Below are 27553 nucleotides of genomic sequence, written 5' to 3' on the forward strand. Positions count from 1 at the left end.
TTTCTTTTTTTACATTTTTGAGTTTTGGAAGTTTTTTTGTAAAATTTTCAATTTAATTGATTTTTGTTAAAAAATGTTGTTTTACTAAAATATTTTTTTTTCAAAAATGTCGTTTTTTACATAAGGTTTTTAACCAAAATGTAATTTTTTTGTTTTTTCAGTTTTCTATATTTCCATTTTTCAGTTTTGGAAGTTTTTTCTTGTAAAATTTTCAATTTAATTGTTTTCTATTAAAAAAATGTTGTTTTACTAAAATAATTTTTTTTCAAAAAGGTCGTTTTTTTACATAAGGTTTTCAACCAAAATGTAAATTTTTTTCTTTTTTCATTTTTCTATTTTTACATTTTTCAGTTTTGGAAGTTTTTTCTTGTAAAATTTTCAATTTAATTGATTTTTATTAAAAAAATGTTGTTTTACTAAAATTTTTTTTTTATTCAAAAAGGTCGTTTTTTACATAAGGTTTTTAACCAAAAATGTAAATTTTGTTGTTCTTTCATTTTTCTATATTTACATTTTTCAGTTTTGGAAGTTTTCATGTAAAATTTTCAATTTAATTGATTTTTATTAAAAAAATGTTTTACTAAAATATTTTTTTTCAAAAATGTCGTTTTCTACATAAGGTTTTTAACCAAAAATGTAAATTTTGTTGTTTTTTCATTTTTCTATTTTTACTTTTTTCAGTTTTGGAGATTTTTCTTGTAAAATTTTCATTTTAATTGTTTTTTTATCAAAAAATGTTGTTTTACTAAAATAATTTTTTTTCAAAAAATGACGTTTTTTACATAAGGCTTTTAGCCAATAATGTAAATTTTGTTGTTTTTTAATTTTCTATTTCACATTTCTCATTTTTGGATTTTTTTCATGTAAAATTTTCAATTTAATTGTTTTTTTTATTAAAAAATGTTGTTTTACTAAAACAATTTTTTTTTCAAGAATGCCGTTTTTTACATAAGGGGTTTAACCAAAAATGTATATTATGTTGTTTTTTTTTATTTTTCTATTTTTCCATTTTTCAATTTTTGAAGTTTTTTCCTTTACATTGAAAAAAACTTCAAAAGCTGAAAAATGGAAAAATAGAAGAATAAAAAAAACATAATATACATTTTTGGTTAAACCCCTTATGTAAAAAACGACATTTTTGAAAAGAAATTATTTTAGTAAAACAACATTTTTTTAATAAAAAACAATTAAATTGAAAATTTTACAAAAAAACTTCCGAAATTGAAAAATGTAAAAATAGAAAAATGAAAAAACAACAAAATTTACATTTTTGGTTAAAAACCTTATGTAAAAAACGACATTTTTGAAAAAAAATATTTGAGTAAAACAACATTTTTTTAATAAAAATCAATTAAATTGAAAATTTTACATGAAAAAAACTTCCAAAACTGAAAAACGTGAAAATAGAAAAATGAAAAAACAACAAAATTTACATTTTTGGTTAAAAACCTTATGTAAAAAAACGACATTTTTGAAAAAAAAATATTTTAGTAAAACTTTTTTTTAATAAAAATCAATTAAATTGAAAATTTTACAAGAAAAAACTTCCAAAACTGAAAAATGTAAAAATAGAAAAATGAAAAAACAAAGAAATTTACATTTTGGTTAAAAACCTTATGTAAAAAACGACCTTTTTGAAAAAAAAAATTATTTTAGTAGAACAACATGTTTTTAATAAAAAAACAATTAAATTGAAAATTTTACAAGAAAAAACTTCCAAAACTGAAAAATGTAAATATAGAAAACTGAAAAAACAAAAAAAATACATTTTAGATAAAAACCGTATGTAAAAACGACATTTTTGAAAAAAATATTTTAGTAAAACAACATTTTTTAATAAAAAAACCAATTGAATTGAAAATTTAATTTGAAAAAAACTTCAAAAACTGAAAAATGTAAAAATAGATAAAAAACATCTAAATTTACCTTTTTTTTGTTAAAAACCTTATAAAAATTACATTTTTTTAAAAGATTTTTCTTTATTAAAACATTTTTTTTCAAAACAATAAAAAAAAATTTATGGAAACGATTTTCCACTTAAAAAATTTGTAAATTTTATACTTAATAATATGTATGTATCGATATCTAAAAGTTCTTAACCGAAAACTCTTCCTTAGAAAAACCAGGTGTTCTCTTATCAAACGTTCCATGATTATGGCAGAGTATTCGTGGTAAACAACTGTCGCTAGAGTCTGCTGCGAAATTATCACTGCAATCGCTTTGCATCATCCAGTACCACACTTGATGTATTTCTGGTCAACTGAATTCGTCAAATTTTTCCTCACTACGTCCCAAGTAACGACTCAGTATCCATTTCAATCAACTCATATTTGTTTGTATCGCGGAAAGAGGATAAGAAAATGTTTTTATGTTGCAACATTGTAATTTTGGCGTACACGAGGATAAAGAACCCAACAATTATTGGTTCTATGTACAATACGTGTCTTGCTCATTTCTACCTCAAAAATCTGGTCTTTCAACTCATTCAGGGACTTGAAAACCTGTTGTTAATAAATCTATCTACATGAAAACCTTACAGATATTTTGTGGTCGTAAGTCCGTAAGTCGACTACGGTCCATCATCTGATAACCATATCATTTGCATCCCAACTATTTCCAATCAACTTCACAGTCTCTGCAACGACTATTAACCCGCATTTTGAGGAAAAAAAGCAGATATTACAAAACAAGCTTTTTTCGATAAATATTTAAATTCAAAATTGAACTATTGATAAAAATTGTTTTCGAAAATGTATTTTAAAACTCAATTAAATATTAGTATCAAAGTATTAATTCAAAAGCATACATGAGCTTCAGCTTTTCTGAGTGTAAAACAGAATATTTCAAATTAATCAGTCAATCAGTCGTCACTAAAAATACTAGTATCAGATATGAAATCATACAGGAAATACAAACAAAAATGATCTGCAAAAGGAATAACTTCTCAGATTGCTAGTTTAGTTACCATATAACTCAGTATGTCGTCTCAATTTTCCCGATAGAGGACACATTTTTTCTTTCTTTTCATCAACTTTTGGCTTTCTACTTCCCTCTCTCTCAGGGTTATTGACATCAGGAGCCCTTCTCTTGACTGTCTTTTGTGTACAATACGCCGGTTGCTCACATTTGAGGGAAGTTTTTTCAGACATTGCTTCAATTGCATCATGAGAAAAACTATGATCTTGGTTATCTGCACACTCATCGACTACTTTACTGAGGATGGTTTTGGCAGACTTGAGTGAAGTATTTTCAACAGTCGATGCTCCCTGTACTTTCATTGAATCTTGTCCAGTTTCTGTAGAAAAATACAAAAAGGGGACTGCCTTGTCGCAATTTTTGCTGCCAAACTTGAACTCAATTGCGTTCTCTTCCTCTATACTTGCAATGATACTCTCTGTCAATGACCCATTTTCCCAGTCGTCACAATCCCGATGAGGTTTCTGCTCCTGCAAATTGTCATACTCGTCAGACACACACCAGAGAAATTTAAGTTCTCTCCTCCTCAAAAAATCCCAGTTGATTTTCATGCATTGGTCTATAGGACAACTCATAATCACAGAATTGCTCACGGACTGATCTGCTCAGTTTCATGTTGTCTGACACTTGCAAATTTGTGTTTTCGATGCGGTTTTTGTAGAAGTCTACAGTTGTCTGTTTGTATGGAACAGAGACTTCAGGCAAATTCTCGATAGCAATAATGAAGACCAGGAGCTGCCTCGGAAATGAGAATGGAGGATCAGCTACCCAGCCGTAGCAGGTTTTTCTCTCCTTTATAATTGCAACATCATCATTGAAATCGGGGAAGAAGATGTGGGCTTTGAGATTTTCGTTCAATTTCACAGATTTGATGTTATTTCAGCCTTTTTTTGGTTGAAGACGGTTGACATACTAAAAAAAAAACTAATGCTAAGTATAAATTACCCGTATTGGTGAATCTTTTTTTCCCTCTGAAGAATTAATATGCTATTTGCGAATGAGAACGATGATAAAAATAGTCATTTGTTTGTTTTTTCTTGCTTGTTTTCATATTTCATAACAGAAATGACTTACGTGGAATGGGAAATAGGAAGAGGTCCTGGAGATGACGAATATTCACTGAAGGGTTTATTAATGATAACTTGGTTTTGCAACAGGAGCAAGAAATTGTCTCAAGATAAGAATAAAAGCTAGCTTTTGTTGAGCTGTTGAACAGAAGGAAAAAAGAAGCACAATGAAATGGACTTTTGTTTATACATTATGATAAAAACTGAAGTCATTATGACGCAATAGTGACGTAATTATTACGATGTTATGAGTAATACTTATAGCACGTGAGCTCTGTATGCTTTGATAAAGTATGATAAATCATATTGCCATTAGTGTGGGTTATATTTTGTTCACATTAGTTCAATGAGCCCATACAATGCCTGGATATCCGCAATTGTGGCAATCATACGAAGTAGTTGAACTACACTTTTTGTCAAAGAGGTCAGTGACCCACCAACATGGATGAGATCACCTAATTGTTCGTAATTTTGAAGATAGTAAGACGTAATTGTTGAACTACTGATTAAACTGATGCATTTTATGACTAATTTTAGACGACTGTAAATAATTCGTGACAAGTTTGTGCTCATAAAACCTATATGAATCAGCGGAGAAGATTCATCATCACAAAAGACGATGTCTAAAGTTGATGTGTGTCAGGTCACTAAATAATTGGATTGTCGGGAAGAAATTTGATAAATACAGATGATGGCAAGATTGTCTAATTTATGATATGTTTTGGATAAATATTTGATGAATTTTTGTTATTTCGTTTTCTATTTGGGTATTTTTTGAAAAATTCTAACAAATTGGGTGGAGTTTGGTTGTTCTTTGACAAGATATCTCCACTTTGTGTTAAAAATCGGTATTTTTCGGGAAGATTTGAGTGTTCGTTTGGCAATTACTGCGCAGTTTTTGCTAGACCTGGGTTTTTTTAACATAAGAATTGTGTATTTTTTGCTAAAAATGGTGTATTTCTGGACTAGAAACGAGTATTTTCGGCTAGAATTGGTTCTTTTGGTACGAATTTGGTATTTTCAACATTTTGCTATTTTTGGCAATAATTGGATGTCTCGTGTCAGGAATTGAGAGTTTGTTGCCAATAAATTGCTAATCCCCTTCGTGTGAACAGCTTGGGTGTCATGCTGTGTGGTACACCTTTGGAATTTTACGTTATTAAAGTGTAATTTTGTAGAGGATCGATGACCTTATTAATTTGTTGTGAAGCCACTATCTTGCTAATCCCCTTCGCGTGAACAGCTTGGGTGTCATGCTGTGAGGTACGTCTTTTATGGGAAGGGGTAAATTACCTTACTAATTTAATATTAAGGGATTATCTGTCTAATCCCCTTCGTGTGAACAGCTTGGGTGTCATGCTGTGAGGCACGTCTTTGGAAATTTACATTATTAAAGTGGAACATGGTTGGGGGTCAATAACCTTACTGATTTGCTGTTAAGGCACTATCTTGCTAATCCCTTTAGTGTGAACAGCTTGGGTATCATGCTGTGAGGTACACTTTTGAAAATTTACATTATTAAAGTGTAAACTGGTAGGGGGTCAATGGCCTTACTGATTCGTTGTTCAGGCACTGTCTTGCTAATCCCTTTAGTGTGAACAGCTTGGGTGTCATGCTGTGAGGTACGTCTTTGGAAATCACGTAAACCGTACGTAAGTGTATATGAGTCACCCTATCTAATTTAATATTAAAACATTACCTAACTAATCCCCTTTGAGAGAACAGCTTGGGTGTCATGCTGTGAGGTACGTCTTTGGAAATTTACATTATAAAAGTGCAATATGGGAATGAGTGAATGACCTTAAAAATTTAATATTAAGGGATTAACTTGATAATCCCCCTCGCTTGAACAGCGTGGGTATCAAGCTGTGAGGTACATCTTTGGGATTTGAGAGAAAATGGGCTATACCTAATGTTAATACATAGGTATTTCCTTTTACCCCCCCCCCCTGTCTTGCTCACGATATACTACTCGCGACTATTAATATTAATGACCGTTGCATTGATTCTACATTTAAGGAAATTCGCAGCTGCCCTGCATTTACAGATGTCCACACTTCACTTCCCTGGATTATTTTCCTAAGCTTTTTATTAGGGTGCAAGTAATTGCAACAGAAACATTAATTTTTATCGCATATAAACATGTGTGCCTAAACGCGTGAAAAGAGAAAACAGAAAAATACCCTAAAAATAACCGCCGTTGAGCCCCCTTACTGACGTTGCGATTGAAACAGTTATAGAAAAAATTGATGATAGCCTATATTTTCTCAAAAGTCATAATTTGGTGCAGAGTTTTATCAGATTTGGTGAATAAGCTGGAATTCAGTCTATATAGGAGGATAGTAAGAGTAGTACCTGTAGCAGTATACTCTAAGGAAATCTAACAACTTAATGCGCTGAATCAATTCTTTAAACATAACCGACTAACGTCGGACGAATTGCTCTCAAACGACCGGCGAGCGGTTGGCTTCGTCAGTTGCTAGCCACGGTTTAGTGAGGCTAGCTTTAGCTTAATTGAAGGGGCGTGAGGTGTGTGTAATAGATGATGACATCACGCCAAATAACAGCAGCTGAAGTGCGGCATCAACAGAAGAGTTAAGGAGATAGAGAGCGCGAGATTAAACGTGAGCAAAAAAGAGAAGGAAAAAACGCCAGCCAACACACACACAGAGAGAGAGAGCTAAGAATTTTTTCCATGATAAGATTTGACTCTACAAATTCAAGTTTTCTAGCCTTGTTAGTAACTAAATCATATAGAAAACTGAAAGTGCAAAATTCAAAAGAAAAGTTTCCACATTTCGCAGTAAAGAAAATGTTCAAAAAAAACATTTGTCTTTGGATTGTTGTCATGTAACCCATCTGCGAGACTTAAAAAGCTTCATTGGCCATTAATGACCGTTAAACTAAGAAAAGGACAAGAATATGCAAAAATTTAAAATACAATCGCAAATTTTAGCAAAATCTTGCTAATATTCGTGATATTAATGTCTTCAGAACACAATTCAATTGTCTCAAGAGACTATTCACAATCCCTATTTGAAGCCTTAAACAGTTTCACTGGCTCATAAAGATCCATACATAACATTTTTCAAAAGTTTTCAAATTAAACTTTATCAAAAAATTGCAAACTCGAGTCATTAAAACAATGATAACCATTCCATTAACTCTAGAAATTAAGCAGCAGCTTAACATCACACCTCGAAGGAGGTTTCTTGGCTCTTGAGGCTGGAAAAATCTTGAAAAAATGACAAGCAATTTCAAAAAATATTGCCAAAAATTTCGAAAAAATGCTAAAAATCGTTAACTGTTATAATCTTCAAAAACACTCAACTGCATCTAGAAACTATACAATGACTTATTATCTAACTCTAGAGGAGGTTCCTTGGCTCTTGAGTTTCGATTAACTTATAAAATGACAAAATTTGTCAAAAACTTGAAAAATTGCAAATTTTATGAAAAAATCGACAAAATTTATGATATTAAAAAGTTGAAAACTATTCTATGGCCAAAAAAATATTCAGTAACCTATCATCAAGGCCTAGAGGAGGTTTCCTGGTTCCTGGGGCTGGAAAAACTTAGATAATGACAATAAATTTTGAAAAAACTGAAAAAAAAATTCAAGTTTTATCAAACAATTGCTAAAATTCGTGATCTTAAAATGTTAAAACCATTACATTACCACTAGAAACTATGCAGCAAACCCTATTATCAAACCTCTAAGAACCGCTCTTCACACCATAAGTATAAGTTTCCAAAACGGTCTTGGCCTGACAAATCGGTCAAGCGAAAAATTGCATAAAAAAGACCGACAGGACTAATATAATTGCTACAAACTTCGTTTGAGAGCAATTAAACACTTGAGTATTAGTACCCGTGCTTCATTGGTTAATCCCGTTTCGTTTGTTTTTGCTTTTCGAACTTGAAGGCCCCTTTTAGAGTTGTAAAGACGACACCAAGACAATCCAAATCCTTTGGATTGTCAAAAAAAGACGGCGCACCAATACTATTCAAATTCTCTGAATTGCAAATAAACAAGAGTGCCAATAATACCCTGCTATCGCTTTGCTGCTATTAATCAGAGCTAATTGTTTCAAATTTTGATCAAGAGCTACTAAAAATGAAGTTTTTATTTCAACTCACAATGTAGAGTATTTCGCCTGCTTCTAGAATGCACTCGAGTGGTGACTGTCCTCTCTGTGCCGATTGGGTAGCGGTCAGCTTAGGATATATCAGTTCAAACCAGGACAGCATATCGACTTCCTGCTCGTACCCTGGAACGGATGTACTAGCAAAACATCATAAACTTCACTTGATACTCAAGGGCATAGTTGTAACGATATGACAATTTTTTGAAATCTGTCGCGTAAAATAAGACAAGGAAAATATGCAATGAAATGCATCACCAAATTTGACCACTTCAAATTTTAAGCAAAATTAATCACATTAATCCGTCCAAGACAGTCTTAAGCTTCTTAAAATAAGCATTAACACTTATAACCTATATATAAAGCAATGTCGAATCTCAAAACTCGCATATTTTTTCTAACTCATCTGAACTATTTTCAGCTATAACTTGTAGGAATATTGCTTGAGTTTTTTTTATTCAATATATCTGACGAAATTTCTTAGTTAATACTTCGAATCGTAAAAATTGAGCAAGATTTATGAAATGATGCCCAATTTCATAAAACCCTCCGATATTTTTCATACAACCCATGGCCTACCTGCAGGTGGCGTGGTAGCTGCCGGATATATGAATACTCTCATCCTCCCCTTCACAACGCCCACCACTGTGGCCCCACTTGGGTTAAGCTGAAACCCTGTGGAAGAGAGCGTGGTGCCTAGCTGCAAGCTGGATTTGTCTGAATTCTAAAATAGACTCCTAGTATAGCTCAAGTTCTAACGGTCAACAAAATTCATTTCGAAGATCATTTTATTGGACATCATAAATTGATCCTGACGGTATCTCATTCTATAAATACATTATTTTTTCAAATATTAATTTATGGTGAAACGATGCCATATCGAATGCCAAAACGAATTTCATCTTTTCATAGAACATTTAGAACAAACCGCAGGGCAGTTATCACTGTAGCTTTTGCAGCAGTATTATGTTTGATTTATCATTCTTCATAATTAAGATCAGCGTAAACATTGGGCAAACACCCAAAAACCAGAACAAGAACAGTACAAGAAAGTTAAGTGACTGGAAAATTCTGGATGATACAGAACTACTCGATGACGAGATCTAACGTTAGATAAATTTTAACTAACAAACAGAACCAAATAACGTCCAAAGAATTCCTGTGAAACAATCGTCACTGCGTGGGTGGGGGGCAAAACAATTGAGGGAAGTGGTCGGAAGTCTAAAACTATCAAACGAACCCTATAGATGAGAACAGCAAAAGATTATCAGAACATTGGAGTAAATTTTGAAAAAAAAAATGGTTAAAATGTATATCAGAACTATTATCTTCAGCTGTGTTTCTCACAGATGAAGCAGACTCGTGAATACTCGTGAACACGAACTGTTCACGAGCCACCTGAACTTGTTTAATTAGTTTGTAATTAAGTCAGAATGCACGTGGAAAACACGTACGAATATACGTTTTTACTGCGCCCTACTTAGACCTTTTGACTATTAATTTTGACACCTTTTCCTTGACTCTTTTCTATTCTTTATTTGAGTTTTGCCTCCAGCAAAAATCAGATGGTTTCACTTAGAAGGGAGTCTTCTCGCGGACACTCAGAAAAAGCACTCGGATAAAGCACAACATGATGCTGAATTTAAAACGCTTAAGTTCAACAGATATTACGTGATATCGGGCTAGTATTCTGACTTCATGACTAAACGCCTAAATCAATTGACTGCAACCTTCCAATTTATCCATCAACCTTATGTGTTAACTTTTTGGATGCCTCCAATTAGCATCCATAGCATGCAATATAGTATTTTTGAAATAAAACAGCAACCATTAGCAAGCATAGGCTCTCCATTTAATGCCTAACTAAGGCTAACAGTTGCATTCAAACATACCCATTCTTCCAGAAATTTGACCTTCTTCAACAAATTGTGCCTGTTTGCCGACAGCAACTGTGAATCACGAATCTGCCTAAAACAAATGTTAAGCGATTACGTTTTTTATTTATCGATTTTTAGCTGACGATTTGACTAATTTTATCATTGCTTGTTGGTAACATAAGATACTCCAGATGATCAAACAAATCATACATTTGAAAAAAGGACAAAGTTTTAAAACTTTTTGGAATGGCGATAAACATTATTCTATAATTGACACTTTTGAACGAATAACGATGATCATCAACTCAAAAGCGTTCATTCAAACGGAATAAAACCCATTTTGGGATTTATCTTTTTCGTGATTAAAGTACAGACTTGGAAAGGAACATTTATAATCTTACCACGGCTCTCCGCGTAAATCTGTCTGACCAATTAGATTCTTGAGGAAGTGACTAAATGTAGTCTCTCTCAGCTCGTAGTCGGCATCGACAGATCGTCCAAATTGCACAATTGTATCTTTGAACGTTGAGTTCAATTTGGCGTATTGCCAAGCATGTGGATAACCCCAATCTATTACGAATAAAATTGTTGAGTCATTAAAAAAGCAGAGGAAAAACAAAAAATCTGAGTTCGAAGCATAGTATTGAGTTCGTTTTTCTAAACTTTTTAATCGATCTGAGAACACGATTTTTATGAACTGCGGCGACATGTTCCCATGATGAAATAATCTCAGAATCAATTATATCGATTTACAGGATCGCATAACCCTACAAATTTTGTGAAGCGTTTATTAAGTTCTTTGTTTTAATCTGTAATACTTTTTATAGATGGTGACATTACTTGCAAAATTCTACATCACCCCTCTTATTTTATGACCAGATGGCTCAACAATTATCGTTCCTTTCAAATCCTGATAGAAGAACAAAATCATTGGCTTTGTATTTTTGAACTCAGAATTAAATTTCTCATCAGTAAGAGCATCGTCTGTGAATCGGTAAAAATCACACAAGTCTTCAGTTGAAGCTAATTGTCGAGGCAAGTCGCTGACACTAGTTCGCTTTTGCTGATTCTTAATCGCTCCTGTGAAGTACGAAAAGTCAAAGTTGTAAATTGAAAACGGGTTAGAATCAAACGCATCGCTTGCGACTTGTTGGAACGATGATTTCGAATTTTCTGCATGGATATGATTTGATACTAAACGAAATGTGTACAAACAAACTAGAACAGCAATTACAAAGTAGCCCAAAATATGTAAATTCTTCACATTGTGTTTAATATGTGTGACCTTCTCGCGACGAATTGCAGCCTGGCTACTGTCTAAGTTCTGGGCACGTTCGTTCAGAATGTTTTCAACGTTCTGATATCGCCGTTTTATGTCGAACATTTTATTTCCCGGCTGTTTTTGTTACCTCATGATGTCATTAAGCACTAACATACAGAACCTATAAAAGCAACAAACATTAAACCTAAACAAAAGATTTTTTCAAAGTTGCAGTTCAAAAAAATTTGTTTTCGGAGCGGTTAGATCGACGGAATAAAAGGGGCTCTTGCAAGTTTGTGCTTAGCCCAGAATTTCTCAATACAGCTCATACACCTTCTAAAAAGATCAATTCTAACTTTTTCAAGTTGAAAACAGCCTTCCATAAACAACTTAAATCCACCGTTTCCAAGGAGATTTCACAATATTGTCTTTAAATGATTTTCGTTTTCATTACATTTTCGTTTTCTCTGCTAACTCTAAAATCTGGTTGAACTGCTTGTCCATATACTGTTTGCCAAGTTGTTGTGCTACAATATAGTGCTTCCATTGAAAAAATACAAAACAAGATAGACATAACCGATTAACGTCGGGCGAATTGCTATCAAACGACCAGCGAGCTTGGTGTGGGGTGGTCCAGGGTGGCGAGTGGACGGGGTGAGTCGGGGGTCACTGAGGGAGGGGGGGGGGGGGGTCAAACTCTTATAATTAAGAACTGCCCTTCACACCATTAATTTATGTCATCTGAAAACAATGTTCGGTGAATCGTATACTTAGCTAACAGTAAAGTGCAAGGCTCTAAAATAGCTGTTAAGTCACTTAATTCTCTTCGGGCTTTGCCTGTATCCCCTTTTTGATGACAAAAAGCTCAGTCAAGCTCAAAATAACGTAAAACGATCGCAGTACTAAAAACAATTGCTACCAACTTTGTTTGAGAGCAGTTAAACAGTTGTACTTAAAACCCACAATCCAGTGCACATTAGTTTCCTAAAAATTATCAATGAAACTGCCAAAAAACTGCCTCGTTTATGTCTTCGAATTTTATACGACTGTTATCAACAGCATCAGTTACTTCGTGTAGTTATGATTTTGATTTCTCGGAGTGTAATCATTAGAACTCAAATGGAATATAAAATATTTACAATAGGTAGCAGAAATGTCTTCCTATCAAGCTTAATTCTTTTATGAATCACCAACAACTAATAGGGAAAATTTTTTGAAGATCAGGGTTCGTACTTTAACGCATTTACGACTTGCGCGTCAGCCCCAACTTTACCTAAATCCGTCAGAACTGAATTGAGTAATCTATCAGTAAAATCGCTGATAAAAAATTAATGACCTTAGAATAGAACTGATTAGCGAAACAGATCTGTAAAAACTTACGTCTAAGATTAAAATACGTTTGGTGACGGAACTTTCGAAAACACATAACATGGCAACGTGAAGCAGATAGGGTTATCTAAATGAACAAATGAAGGCCCAGAAAATTACAATCAAACAGCACAATTAGTTGTTAAAATAGCAATATATGTATTTGAGTATTTACGAGAAGTACATCTCAGTCGCTCATAGTGTACCCTAGAAGTCTCAAAAACCCGATTATTGTTTTATCGAGGGATAGCAAAGTTGGCCTTTTTGACGAAAAAAGGAAATCTAGCACAATCAATATCTCATTGGGAAGCACTTGAAGATATTAGTAAGGCAAAAATAATTGTTCCGACCCCACTTGTGGGGGCGAGGAGGAACAATATACTCAAATGGGTTTTTTTGTTCAGACAATTTTGGCCGATCGATATTCATCGTGGAGTAATGCGAGTTGTATTCTTTAAAAGCTCGTACAGTGTAGAATTAAGAATTAAAGATTTTTTGAATTTTTTTTCGAGGAGTAATCAAGGTTTAAAGTTTTGTGTGAACACGTGATATTTGGCATGATTTTGTTCACTTTTAGCGTAATTTTTGTTCAAATTAAGATTTTTTCTATTAAAATATTAATTCAAAATTGCAATTTATACTACAAATGAAACAATTTCGTGTTCATAACAGACGAAAGGCAATAAAAAGGGTAGTTTTCGTCTCATTTTAGTTTTTTTTAGTTTTTGGTTAATTTCTTCAGAATTTTGGTTTTAATTGATATCTTATCACATTATCTTATCTTTGACAGTCACATTTGTTAGAGAAGACGTTCAATTGATATTAGATAAAGTTTTCAGAGAAAAACTTATGGTTTTAATGGCTTCGAAACTGTCTTCCGGCAATTTTCTATTGAATTTTTGGTTTTTGCCTGTACTTGCTGTCAATTTCATAGCCATATGATTTATTGTGGACGACCTGAAATTGACACAAATTGTTGCCTACTCATCGAGCCAAAACTTAATTTGAACTCTTTATTGATTTCCGTTGAAAGCTAATGAATTTATTTGCTATGTTATTACGGGTTTTCTCAAAAAGTTCGTGGTTTTCATATATTTGTTAGCTTTTATTGTTTTTTTGTGAAGTCACATTGTTACAAAAATGAATACTGATGTGGTTAAAAAAATTTTAAAATAAAAAGTTTACTGAAAAGTTTTTCTTATGGCTTCGACACTTGCCTTTCATTTTTTGAAATTGCAGTTTTAGCGTTCATTTTTTTATTCTTTATTTAGCCGTAAAATAACTTCTCATAAACTTCTAAATGAGGGATTGAAGTTACTCAAGGCCGTCAGTTTATAGCAAATAACTTTAAAGCCCATATTATTTACTTTCGATCATTTTTTTAATTTTTTTAGTTTTTGTTGTATATTTGTCAACTTGTATCTAAATCTCTTCATTGAGAGGTCCCATCAACTTCCTCGTAATTCAAAAATTAACGTGTCTATTGATATTACGTCGTAACTGATGTTTTGTTCCTTGGACAATATGCGTTTTCATAAAAGTTTAGTGACTCGTCAATATTTGCGTTTCATTTTCTCTTCTTTAAGCACATACGCGTAATAACAGATCCAAACGCTTTTCAAATGAGGCCCAAGTGTGCATATTTAAAATTTCAGTATAATTTTAACTGAATCAGTTAAAATAACAATTGGAATAAAAAACGTTACATTCAGATAACAGCGAATGATTTTAATGGCTTCAGTAATGTGTTTTTTTTTGCAAATCGCTTCTAACTTTTTGAGTTTTTCTTCACCTTTATTCCGTTTCAATGGCTTAGTCTAAACCAAGAGAGGTGCTATTGGTTTCTTAATGACTTTTTACTAAATATACTAATAATTTTTTGCGTTAAAAGCTAATGATTATTAAGATGTTTGAAAATATTTGGTTTAAAAAATATGGGTTGATTTTTGAATTTCGCCTCATAATTTCTTCTTTTTGTCAAATGCTAACCTAGTCTCATTAAAATAAAGTCCAATCTTCTTTGTAGCAAAGAAAAATTAAATTTGTGCAGTTAAGGTTTTATCTAATTGCTTGGAGGTTGTTACTAGGTGCTTTAAAGATTAGATGTTGAGTTTCTGCCGTAAAAAGTTTTTTGTATTTGATTATTTTGTTGTTTGGTTGTTTTCTAGCGCAGTCTCATTAATGCCAGATCTCCTGAGCGCTGTAATGAGGCATGGCACTATGTAATTCATTTGGTGTTCTGCTTAACGGTTTTTTAAAATTCAAAGAACTATTTTTGATTATCTCTTCATTTGGTTGACAGTCAAGTCAAAAATGTAGTTGAGCGCGGGTCGGAATATCATGTGCGAACACCATTTTAACGAGCCTCCTTGTTGTTCCGACCCCACTTGTGGGGGGGAGGAACTATATACTCAACTGGGTTTTTTTTGTTCCGTGAATTTTGGCCGACCGATATATTCATCGTAGAGAAATGTGTGTGGTATCATTAAAAAGCTCGTCCAGCGTAGAATTCGAAATTAAAAAGATTTTTTTTGAATTTCGTTTTTTTTCGAGGAGTTATCGAGGTTTAAAGTTTCATGTGAACATGGTATATTTGGTTCACTTTTGTTCATTTTTACAGTAATTTTTGTTCGAATTAACGATTTTTCTACGAAAAATTTAATTCAAAACTAAATTTCACGCCACAAAATTAATCAATATTTGGTTCTTAATAGACGAAAGGAGATAAAAAAGACAAGTTCTAGTCTCAGAGGGAAGTTTAATGTCAAAAAAAATTCGAATTCTTTTTGGGAGCTCTTTTTTTAAGAAAATTTTGCATTTTTTTGTTTTTTCAAGTCATCTAGAGGCTAGTCACTTTTCATATCGAGGCTCCGTTAATTGCAAACCTAATTTACAAACAAATGAAGCCCAATGAACAAAAAATTCGTTTCCCCGGGAACGATCATGTTTTTTTTTGGACTCGTATCTCAGTTTTTGTAATTTCAAATGAAATTTTGATTTTCTTTTTGAGGTTTTACTAAAGTTTTAGAATCCTATGGCATAAAATTGTTGACTAAAGGTGTAATAGATTTTGCAAGGAGCATTAAGTGAACCTATCTAATGCTGTGAGTGGACAGCTAATGGCTGTTAAGACTTTGAAAATAAATTTTCGAGTTTTTTTTAATATTAGTAAATCATAAACTTATTTTTAATTTTGTGAACTGTAAGCTCGGCTCAGTAAAAACAGGACCCTCCTCCTTTCTACTGCAATCAAAATTAATCTGAATAGCGGTTTTATCAATTAATTATTGGTTATACGTCTTCAATGTCACAAGATTTCATTTTTTTTTTAATTTTTGGACATTTCGCTCTATTGGTTCATTTTGAAATCTTATCACGTCATCCTAACATTGATAGCTACCATTGTTTTAGCGAAGATGTCATGTGCGAACACCATTTTAACGAGCCTCCTTGTTGTTCCGACCCCACTTGTGGGGGGAGGAACTATATACTCAACTGGGTTTTTTTTTGTTCCGTGAATTTTGGCCGACCGATATATTCATCGTAGAGAAATGTGTGTGGTATCATTAAAAAGCTCGTCCAGCGTAGAATTCGAAATTAAAAAGATTTTTTTTGAATTTCGTTTTTTTTCGAGGAGTTATCGAGGTTTAAAGTTTCATGTGAACATGGTATATTTGGTTCACTTTTGTTCATTTTTACAGTAATTTTTGTTCGAATTAAAGATTTTTCTACGAAAAATTTAATTCAAAACTAAATTTCACGCCACAAAATTAATCAATATTTGGTTCTTAATAGACGAAAGGAGATAAAAAAGACAAGTTCTAGTCTCAGAGGGAAGTTTAATATCAAAAAAAAATTCGAATTCTTTTTGGGAGCTCTTTTTTTAAGAAAATTTTGCATTTTTTTGTTTTTTCAAGTCATCTAGAGGCTAGTCACTTTTCATATCGAGGCTCCGTTAATTGCAAACCTCATTTACAATCAATTGAAGCCCAATGAACAAAAAATTCGTTTCCCCGGGAACGATCATGTTTTTTTTTGGACTCGTATCTCAGTTTTTGTAATTTCAAATGAAATTTTGATTTTCTTTTTGAGGTTTTACTAAAGTTTTAGAATCCTATGGCATAAAATTGTTGACTAAAGGTGTAATAGATTTTGCAAGGAGCATTAAGTGAACCTATCTAATGCTGTGAGTGGACAGCTAATGGCTGTTAAGACTTTGAAAATAAATTTTCGAGTTTTTTTTAATATTAGTAAATCATAAACTTATTTTTAATTTTGTGAACTGTAAGCTCGGCTCAGTAAAAACAGGACCCTCCTCCTTTCTACTGCAATCAAAATTAATCTGATTAGCGGTTTTATCAATTAATTATTGGTTATACGTCTTCAATGTCACAAGATTTCATTTTTTTTTTAATTTTTGGACATTTCGCTCTATTGGTTCATTCTGAAATCTTATCACGTCATCCTAACATTGATAGCTACCATTGTTTTAGCGAAGATGTCCGAAGTATCATAGATAAAACTTTCAGAGAAAAAAATATGGTATAAATGACTTCGACACTTTCTTCTCGCACTTTTCTACAGAATTTTTGGTTTTTGCCTGTGTTTGTTTTTTGTCATATTCATAAGACATATTGTGATGTCTTATTGATTACCTAGGCATGAAAAACATCCTTGTATTCACATCGTGGCATAGCTGAGCGTATCCATTGACTTCCTATGAAAGCTATTGAGTTTATTGGCTGTTGACTTTAAAAATGTTTTTTTTTTTAATTTTTTTAACATAAATCAATCTTAAGCTTATTTTCATGGATTGTAAGTCAGTCTCAGTAATGACATACCCGCGTTTTGTTCTACATCAACAATTTATCTAGTTAGCGGTTTTGTCTTCTAACAATTGGTTTTCTGACTTCGGTGCACGAGTTATCATAATTTTCAATTTTCGCATACTTTTTAGTAATTTTGCATCTTTTCGAAATCTCATTACATTTTCCTAATATTGATAGCTCCCATTGGCTTAAAAAAGACGTTCAATGCATCGTAGAAAAAGTTTTCAGAGAAAAAAGGTTATGGTTTAAATGGCTTCGACACTTTCTCGCACTTTTCTACTGAATTTTTGGATTTTGCCTGTGTTTGTTGTTGTTTTCATAGTCAATGACATGTTGTAACGTCTTATTGATAACTTTTGAAAGACAAACATCCTTGTCGTCACATTATCTAGGCATACTTTAGCGTATTAAATGCCTTCAATTGAAAGCTATTCAATTATATGACGTTGATACTATGGGTTTTCTCAAAAACTTCGTGGTTTTGATGTATTTTTCTTTGCCATACGACTTATTGTTATGAGTTATCAATGACCGATGAATGAAACCTATGACTGCTATTCCATCGAGGCGGAATTTAGCGTGTTTATTTAATTCCGTTGAAAACTATTGAATTTAATGTCTTTGATACTAGGGCTTTTCTTGAAAACTTCGTGGTTTTAATATATTTGTTGTTTTTCAAGTCATTTCGCAAGAATCAGAACAATCAACTAGCTGTTAAAAATTTTGAAAATAGAGGAAATTATACCGAAAAGTTCTTTCTCTAATGGCGTTGAAACTTTTCTCGCTTAAATTTGAGTTTTCTGTTTTTTATTTTTTTTATTTTAAGGTAGCCGTAAAATTCTGATCGGTCTCATAATATTGTAATTGACGATTAAATGAGTGATGTTGCCTGAAGCAGTCAGTTTATAGCCAATAGTCTTATAAATAATGATATTATACATCTTCAAAAATTTTTCAAACTTTTCAATTTTTGTTGTTCTTTTCGTCAACTTAACATATTCTCGTCATTGAGAGGTCCCATCCAATTCCTTGAATTCCAAAAATTAACCTGTCTATTGATATTACGTCGTAACTGATGTTTTATTTGTTGGACAATATGCGTTTTCATTAAAAAAAGTTTTGAGTGGTGTATTTGTGTTTCTTTTTTCTCTTCTTTTAGCTTTATCAGGTAATAACAGATCCCAATGATTTTCAAATTTGGCCCAAATGAACGAACTTATTTTCTCTTTCAGTATATTTTTAGCTTAATTAGTATGAATCAAAACTAAAAAAATACGTAAAACTCAGATAATAGCTAATGATTTTTTAATGGTTTCAATAATTTATGTTTTTGTTCGTAATTTTTTGAGATTTTCTGCGTCTTTGTGTAAATCGCTCGCGATTTTTTGAGATTTTCTGCGTGTTTAGAATATTCATATGGCTTATCTTAAGCAAAGACAGGTTCCATTAGTTTCATAATATTTTTTTTTTAATTTATCAAGAATTATTTTATAAGCTAAAGATTTTTTTAGACTTTTGAAATTATTTGGTTTAAGAAATGTTGATTGATCTTTGACTTTAGCGTTAATTTTCTTCTATTTTTCAACTTTTTACCTAATCTCATTAGGGAAAACTTCCATCTGCTGTGTAGTTAGGAAAAACTAAATTTGTGTAATTAAGGTTTTATCTGTTTGCATTTTGACGTTGTTACTGCCGTGAGATTTTTTGTTTTTGCTTATATTGTTGTTTATTGTTTTTTCTCGTGGTATTTATATTGGCTGATCTCGTGAGCGCTGTAATGAGGCATGGCATTATGTAATTCAATTAGCAGTTAGGTTTTGTAACAATTTTTTTTAAATCAAACATCTATTTTTGTTATCTCTTCATTTGTTTGACAATTAAGTCAAAAATGTAGATGAGCTCGGGTCGGAACATCATGTGCGAACGCACATTAACGAGCCGCCTTGTTTTTTTTAATGATGAAAGGTGATAAACGAACTAATTCTGCGTGGTCTCGCCCAGGCTTATTATTCCAACAGCGGAAAACAGCATAAATTATAAAGTTCATGGTCTGTTTGGAATTGCAAATGAGCTATATTAATCAAATTATTTTTGAGGTGCAAAGAAGTGTTTTGAGATGGAAACTTTCAGCATCGAAAACTTACTAAGCTCATTCAACTCATATATCCCTCGACCGCCCATTGCCAGTCAACGACGCCATCATCATCATTCATTAGGTTCAATTTTCGACTGAGAGCGCCAAATCGAAAGACAATGACCTCATATTTATCATTTAATTACAGGATTAAAAGTCCATTACCAAACGAGATTCCATCTACGATCATTCTTCAACAAATTGGTTGATAGGTTTCAAGAAAATGTAAACTGGGAAAGTAAACGATTTGCACGCGGTGATATGTACTTGGACATTTCAAACAGCAACATCTAAACACAGAAAAACCTGAGTATTACGGCAAATAAGCAGCATTTCGAATTTGCAACCTACCAAAAAACGTCTATTACTCGGTGCGACAAAATCATTCATCAGAACTCGACTGAAAAAGTATCGGTTTAGGTATTAGAGCATCAGAACTTTGGACCTTAAACACATAATGATAGTTTAGCAAACAAGCTAAGGAACGTGAGGACAAAATCAAAATTTGCGAAATTCCCTTTACAAGATATGAAAAGCTAGTAAAACTCTACAAAATTTCCGTTAAAATCCATTTTCAAAGTATTACTTCTCATATTTAAAGAAGAAGCCATGAATATTGTGATTGCTAATTCATCAAACTTTTTCTTGAAGTAACAGATATATTTACGCCAATTTAAGTCTCAAATACGAAACATAAAAGTATACAGTGATTTAATAATTGTTGAAAAACATTACGTGTAAAAAGCGAAATCAAGCTCATTGTATTCATAAAGTACAATTCTATGCTTATCGAAATATAACGAATGTAGGAAAAAGTTAAGACAAAAAAGGAAACAAAACGTTTTGAAGCAGACTTAATTACTGGAAAAAATAGAAATAGCAGACAAACATACAATCTTAGGAGTAAAAAAGCCCTGGAATGCGCACCTATTATCTATTTTAACAAGATACCTAAAAACTGACTCAGTTCTAATTAATCTGATTGAATTGAAATGATAAAACATACCCGGCAAATTGCCGGAAAATAGCCGCCGTTGATTCCAATAAGCATGATTGGGATTGAAAGAATAGAAGATATCGAAAAAAGATTTTTGTACAAAAACATTTTTTACGTCCGATTTATTTTGATGGCATTTCGTAGTTGAACATACTTCTGTTTCTTAGAGAGAGGCTACAGGGGCTACTATCAATACCAATAAGCATAAGAGATGGTAACTAAGACTTATAGGAACGACGTTCAAATAGCGGGCATCTAAAATTGGGCTTTATGGGTTTATCCCGTTTCTATTTCTGAATTCAATTTTTTATACTGACTCGGTTCATTTTGAATTGCTTTGGTGAGCAACTGATGTTCAAATTCACTTTTAGCAGAATGACAGAAGAGTGAAACTAGCCTAGAGAAGTCAAACATACCCGGCAGATTGCCGGAAAATAGCCGCCGTTGATTCCAATAAGCATGATTGGGATTGAAAGAATAGAAGATATTGAAAAAAAAAGATTTTTGTACAAAAACATTTTTTAAGTCCGATTTATTTTGATGGCATTTCGTAATTGAACATAACGTACTTCTGTTTCTTAGAGAGAGGCTACAGGGGCTACTATCAATACCAATAAGTATTAGAGATGGTAACTAAGAGTTATAGGAACGACGTTCAAATAGCGGGCATTATTGGGCTTTATGGGCTTAAAATTGGGCTTTATGGGTTTATCCGGTTTGTACTTCTGACTTCAAATTTTATACTGACTCTGTTCATTTTGAATTGCTTTGCTGAGCAACTGATGTTCAAAATCACTTTTAGCAGAATGAGAGAAGAGAGAAACTAGCCTAGAGAAGTCAAAAAAGATATCACGCAAAATGTTGAAAAAGCGGCAAAATGAGGTAAAGCAAAACATTTTTTTATTCGACGAAGTAAAAAAACATAGCAGGACAAGTCCTGACGTACAATTCAAAGAATTTTCATTGACTAAACAAAAAACTAGACCTAGAATGGCTATGAGTGAATTGAGAAAACCACTTTTAAAAAATCAGATAAAAAAAATAAGAAAAAAACAGAAAATCAATGTCAAAATGCCGCATGTGAACAAAAAAACCACCACCGAGAAATGAAAATTTAATTCAAACAAAAAACTAGGCCTACAATGAGCTGTAAATAGATTGGGAAAACCATTTAGAAAAAATCCGATCCAAAAAATTGAAAAAAAAAACAGTAAAAATCAGAGTTAAATTGCCGCATGTGAACAAAAAACCGCTACCAAGAAACCGAATTTTTGTTCAAACACCGTTTTCTCACTCTACTTTAAAATTAGAGCGAAAAAAATTCACGCCGCAAAACCACTCGCTTTTTCGCTCCATTTCCTGTTTCGGCGTGACCAAAATCACTACTCCAATTTGACTTCAAAAATCATGAAAATGTGTGAACAGATCTTAAAAAAAAAAAAAAGACAGCGCCCCAATACAATTCAAATTCTTTGAATTGTAAAAATAGGAGCGCTATAATAGCCGGCTGAGAAGATGAGGGCGGCTATTAAAAAGATTTCACGCAAAATGTCGAAAAAGCGGCAAAATGGTAAAGCGAAAAAAAGTTCGTTGAAGTAAAAAAAAATAGGAGCGCTATAATAGCCGGCTGAGAAGATGAGGGCGGCTGTTAATCAGCTAAACTAGCCGTGAGATAAACTGCGAAGTGTTGAGGTTCAGAAGCAGCTGATTGCTTGCGATCCGGTAGTTTATGGTTCTCAATTCAGTTTACATATTTTCTACATTAGTACTATCAACAAAGGAAAATTCTGTAAAAAACAAGATAATCCTCTGCAAATGAGACATGAAAATACAATAAGTTTCGTTTTAGATCTAAAAAATGCATGATACGATTTACCATTAATCATTGAGTACTAATAGAGACAAATGAAACTAACAACAGTGTCGTTGGAAACTGTATAAATCGGTCCAAATTATATTTTGCAAAATATAATGCCAAGATTTATTGTTAATGGCGCCTCTTCACACGTGTGTAAAATGAATTATGGTGCTCCGCTAGGATCGCGTTTACGTCCCCTTTTATTATCGTACACGCTAATTACCTACTATTAGTCAGCGAAAGTGTGGAAGTTATTGTCTTTGGATGATACAAATTTAGAAGGCGTTGCAAACTCAAATAACATGGACACTGAATTGAGAAGCATAAACAACTAACTCAAGAGCAATCAGCTGGTGCTTAATCTCAAAAAACGTTGCCGCTAAATCTTATGGCCAGTGTAGCTGCTTTATCATTCCAATTTAATCAGAGTAATACAAAAATTGAGCCATTTCTAAATATCTTGGGGGTTAAAATAGATAATAGATTCGCATTACAAATTCATATTGATCATATCAAGCAGAAATTAGGAACGTAATGTCATACTTTCAAAATTAAGACAATATGTGCCGAGGGATCAGTTAATCAGTTACTACAGCCACAATAAAACACCATTACGCCACTTTCGTGTATCGTTGCTGTAGCTATTTCGCGCAACCAATGCATCTTCATCAGAAAAAGATTGTCAAAAATATCAATTACCACAAAAGAGGACCGTAGTTGCAGCAACATTTCTAGAGACACTTTTTTTAACGTCAAATTTGTTTTCAAGTTCCTAACTGGTTTTCACGCGAGTGATTTTTGCAAAACCTCTTTTAACCTCAATTAAAAGTCGGAACCACAACAAGTCCAACGCTAAATTTGTTAATTGAACCACTCTGTAGAAATAAGCTGGAACGGTCAATATGTTATAGGGGTGCTAAATTGCATAGTATGCTAAAAAAAACCCGTGAAATCAATCCAGAAGGGTTTGGCAGTTGCAATAACGCTGATGAAACAAATTTTTGCCAAACAAAATACATATCTCGTGCCAACAATGAGCAAACGACGTTATATTCCACTGACATAATCCTAAATTAACCTCTACAATCCTACCCAGCCTTTTATGCCTACATCGACAATGTAGTTCCAGTATTTATGCAACTGAAATAAATTTCTCATTTTATATTTGGGCAAAATTTAATAAGAAGTTCTCCACGATCTCGTTATTTTTCCGCGTTGTTTGTGTGTATATTTTTGTACAGCAACAGAATTAAATCATTCTTTCTAACTTTTCCGCATGATTATAGAGTCATTTTTTTTTACAAAAACGGGAGGGCTATCCAAACCACCAAAAACTTCTCTTTCCACCGTAAACTTAAGCTTACGCGGTCCGGTGTGGGGGTCCATGGTGGGGGTCAAACCTCAGGAAGCTCCCTTCATACTCTTACTTTATGGCTCCCAAACAGTTCCGGTGAATAGCATACTTAGAGACCAGTAAGGCTCTAATAGAACTGCCCAGCAACTTGATGCACTCCGGGCTTTACGTGTTTATCCTGTTTCAAGACAAAAAGTCAAGAAAACGGCAATGAGACAAAAATGAAATGGTGTTTCGAAAAAAATCATAAAGAGACCACCAAGACTGATATAATTGCTACAAACTTTGTTAGAGAGCAATTAATAATTTAATCCGATTTCTTTGGACTGGAAAAGACAGCAGCACAATACAATTCAATTTCTTTGAACTGTACAAAAAACGCATTAATAGCCGGCTGAGAACATTAGCAAGGCTGAGAATAATGATAGACGATAAGGCCATTAAGTTTTTACATCTAAGCTCTATTCAAAAACTATTTGATCATTAAATTTTAAATTTGCTATCCGGGATTAAAGATAGAAATAACAAATAGCATCTTTCATCATGAGTGGAGATTAAAATCAGGAGCCAGCCTTTTCTAAATCACCATCAACTATTTTTTAAAACTAACATATCGATCGAATAAAAGCTTTCAAGTCAGCGATTTTGAATGGGACAAATAGCGCTAGATAAAATCTGGGATCTGTTTCCGTGCATCAAAGAATTTTAAATATTTTTGATTTTGAATTGAAATAATGCCTGTGACAGACAGTAAACATGCTTCAGATCAATGTCAAACTGATTTCACAGTACTTTAACACCGCGCCTTTACTATAAAATGACTGCTTCAATTCTTCCGAGACCAATCCTAAATTAAAAAAAAATGACGCGTGTACTTATGCCGATTTTGTTTGTTTATCTGCAAACGGATACAATTCCGAAACTGTTTTGAGAATGCATTGTGTTAAAATTGATCGGTTATTACTTAAATGAACTAGTCTACGCTGTACTGGTTTAAAGAAAATTTCTCATCTTCAATCAAGACAGCTGTGTGTCTGCTTCAGTGACATTCAACGCATTCAACTCGTCCCTCAAAGATATCAGATGAAACGGATCCGGGAATCCATGAGCTCCTCCGTTTTGAGAGGTCTTGTGGTGAACACCGCCCCAAACGACGCTGTCCGGTTGCCCTGTCGTGTGTGACGTGCCAATGGTGAAAACCAAACGCCGGTCGAAGGCCACTTTCAACATTTTTACTAGCTAAAAGAAACATACAAGACAGATTGCGGAAAAGACCCCAACGATTCCCATAATATCCGCCATTGATTCCCATAACCCCGATTGCAATTGAAAGAACAGAAAACCAATTGCGATTGCAAGAACAAAAAATGATTTTTGTACAAAAACATTTTGAAATTGCGAACTAATTTCATGCCATTTGGCAGTTAATCAAAGTCCTGATTCAATACCAATAAGCATTAGAGATGGAAACTAAAACTTATAAGAATAAAAATGAAGTAGCGAATATAAAAATTGGTCTTTACAAGTTTATCCCGCTTCTATTTTTGATTGTTCTTGTTTTCGATATTGTGTTGCTCGGTGTTCTAGATTATTTTGCAGAAAGACTGCTGCTTAAAACCAGTTTAAGCAGAAAGAGAAAAGAGTGAAACTAGCCCAAACAACTCGAAACAATTTCGTGCAAAATATTGAACAAGCTGTGAACTAAAGGTGAAGCAGAACATTTTTGCTCGACGAAGTAAAAAACATAGCAGGACCAGTCCTCAATTACAACCCAAAGGATGGAATAAACTAAAGACCTGATCATCAGCATTTTTCCCATAACGTCAAAACTAGGGCAGTCAACAAAGCACATGATCCTATATGCGCAAAAATGAACAAACTTGAAAACAATTGAAAAATTTCTTTTTCCAAAAAATATTTATGATTTTTACCACAGACACACAAACATTCTCATTATTATACACATATGATAACACAAAATATTGCATTCTAAAATCCTTAATCATAGCAAAAGATACAGCTTTACATGTCATACAGCTATTAGTAGTTCTAATACTTGAAAAAAAAGGACAAAAAGAGCGCCAAACAAACGCAACATTAAAATTCACTTTTCAAAAACCAATTAAAAACAATTAGTACTTAAGCCAATGAAAGAGATCGCTAAATGCTGAAGCCAAGCGACAAAAAAATAGGCAAGGCACATCATCAACTAACATTTTTTTGAAAAGAAATACTTTGAAGTCAGAAAAACCACTGTTTTAAACTGATCATTAAATAGAATAATCAAAGTAATATGACAAATAAACGTACAACAAAGACACGCAAAACGCAAAAATTTGAATTCTTATGTACAAGAAAAAGTCGACGAAAATGTAAACGGATCTTAATAAGACAGCGCACTGATACAATCGAAAAACTTTGGATTAACAGAACATAACAGGACAGTCCTGAACTACAATTCAATGAGTTTTTGTTGACAAAACCTAAGATCTAGAACCGACTGGGATTGGATTTAGAAAACGAATTTAGAAACAAAATCAAATCGCCGCACGTGAATAACCACACACAAGATAGTGAATTTTTGTTCAATTAATGCTTCCTCACTATTTTAACACAATAGCAGAAAAAATTACAGCGCAAAGGCATTCCACTCCTGTTTTGGGGTAACCAAAATCACGTCACTAAAATTACTACAAAAATGATGAAAATATGTGAACAAAACTCAAAGTCGGCTCTGCAAGAAAAACTAAACCATCAGCAAACTAATACTGAATAAAACCAACCGTAAAACTGCATTAAAAAATAATCTCGAATCCTAAATAAGCTCTAAGACTGAAGTAACAAAACAGGAAATTTCAATTACCTCATTAAAGACAAGTGTATCCAGAACCAAAATCGTTTTTTATACATTTGAGAACAACGAGATGCTCGAACAAAAATAGGCAAGCCAAAATAGGCTCAAGAACTTCTATTTTTGAAAAAAAAACTCGTCAACAATGGTTACACAAATTATCATTTTTCCGTCATGTCTCGAAAACTGTTTCATGCCATGAAATTACGTTTCAATACCAAATGACTGCAATAAAACAATGGCCAAAATTTGCTGAAATAGCTTGAACCTCAAAATACTATCAAACTCGAATTATTTTCAAAAATTGAAACATAACCGATCATCGTCGGGCACATAGCTCCGAAACAACCGGCGATCGTTGGCTACTTAGAGACTAGAGATTTGTAAAACTGCCTTCCTGGCTTTATCTGTTTATACCTTTTTTGAGGAGGAAAAACTAAAAGCGGTGAGACGAAAAACCAGTCAGTCAAAAAAACGCTTAAAAGAACGTAGTACTAATAAAATTGATACAACTTTCCTTTGACGGGCAATTAAACACTATCTGATAACGCTTAAAAATATTATAACAGCCTACTCAAATCAATAAAACATTTGAAACAAAAGAACTGCCTAAAAAGCCACAAGGAAATTTCGCTCGTTCAAAGTAAATTTTAACAAAGCGAAATTTCTCGCTCTCTAAAAAATAGCTGCTTCATAAATCACTCGAATAGTGTTGATTTAATATAGCCGGCAGATTACCAGAATAGCTGCAAAATAGGCCTGCTTGCCGAATACAGACCGAAACATAAAGATATAAGCTGAAAAAGTTATCGACGCCACTCAAAAAACGATGTAAA

General features: G+C 33.0%; 2 protein-coding genes across 5 annotated transcripts in view; both read right to left on the bottom strand.

Moving 5' to 3' along the window:
• The window catches only part of LOC142348428 (uncharacterized), a 27419-nt gene extending 15894 nt beyond the window's left edge, over positions 1-11525 (bottom strand). Inside the window, exons 1-5 of the mRNA XM_075399786.1 lie at positions 10966-11525; positions 10467-10635; positions 10081-10156; positions 8768-8912; positions 8184-8314 (exon numbers count right to left, since the gene is read on the bottom strand). Of these exons, the coding sequence (XP_075255901.1) occupies positions 8184-8314; positions 8768-8912; positions 10081-10156; positions 10467-10635; positions 10966-11449 (1005 nt within the window). The 5' untranslated portion in view covers positions 11450-11525. The remainder of the gene's footprint in view (positions 1-8183; positions 8315-8767; positions 8913-10080; positions 10157-10466; positions 10636-10965) is intronic.
• A 12816-nt stretch (positions 11526-24341) lies between these two features.
• Positions 24342-27553, bottom strand: part of LOC142347860 (putative E3 ubiquitin-protein ligase DTX2) — a 346790-nt gene continuing 343578 nt past the window's right edge. For all 4 annotated transcript variants that reach the window (XM_075399000.1, XM_075398999.1, XM_075398997.1 and 1 more), the window contains one exon: positions 24342-25105. In XM_075399000.1, coding sequence (XP_075255115.1) covers positions 24884-25105 — 222 coding nt within the window. In that variant the 3' untranslated portion in view covers positions 24342-24883. The remainder of the gene's footprint in view (positions 25106-27553) is intronic.

The sequence above is a fragment of the Convolutriloba macropyga genome, chromosome 10 (genome assembly GCF_964194025.1).
Source record: "Convolutriloba macropyga chromosome 10, txConMacr16.3, whole genome shotgun sequence".
Taxonomy (NCBI): Eukaryota; Metazoa; Xenacoelomorpha; order Acoela; family Convolutidae; genus Convolutriloba; species Convolutriloba macropyga.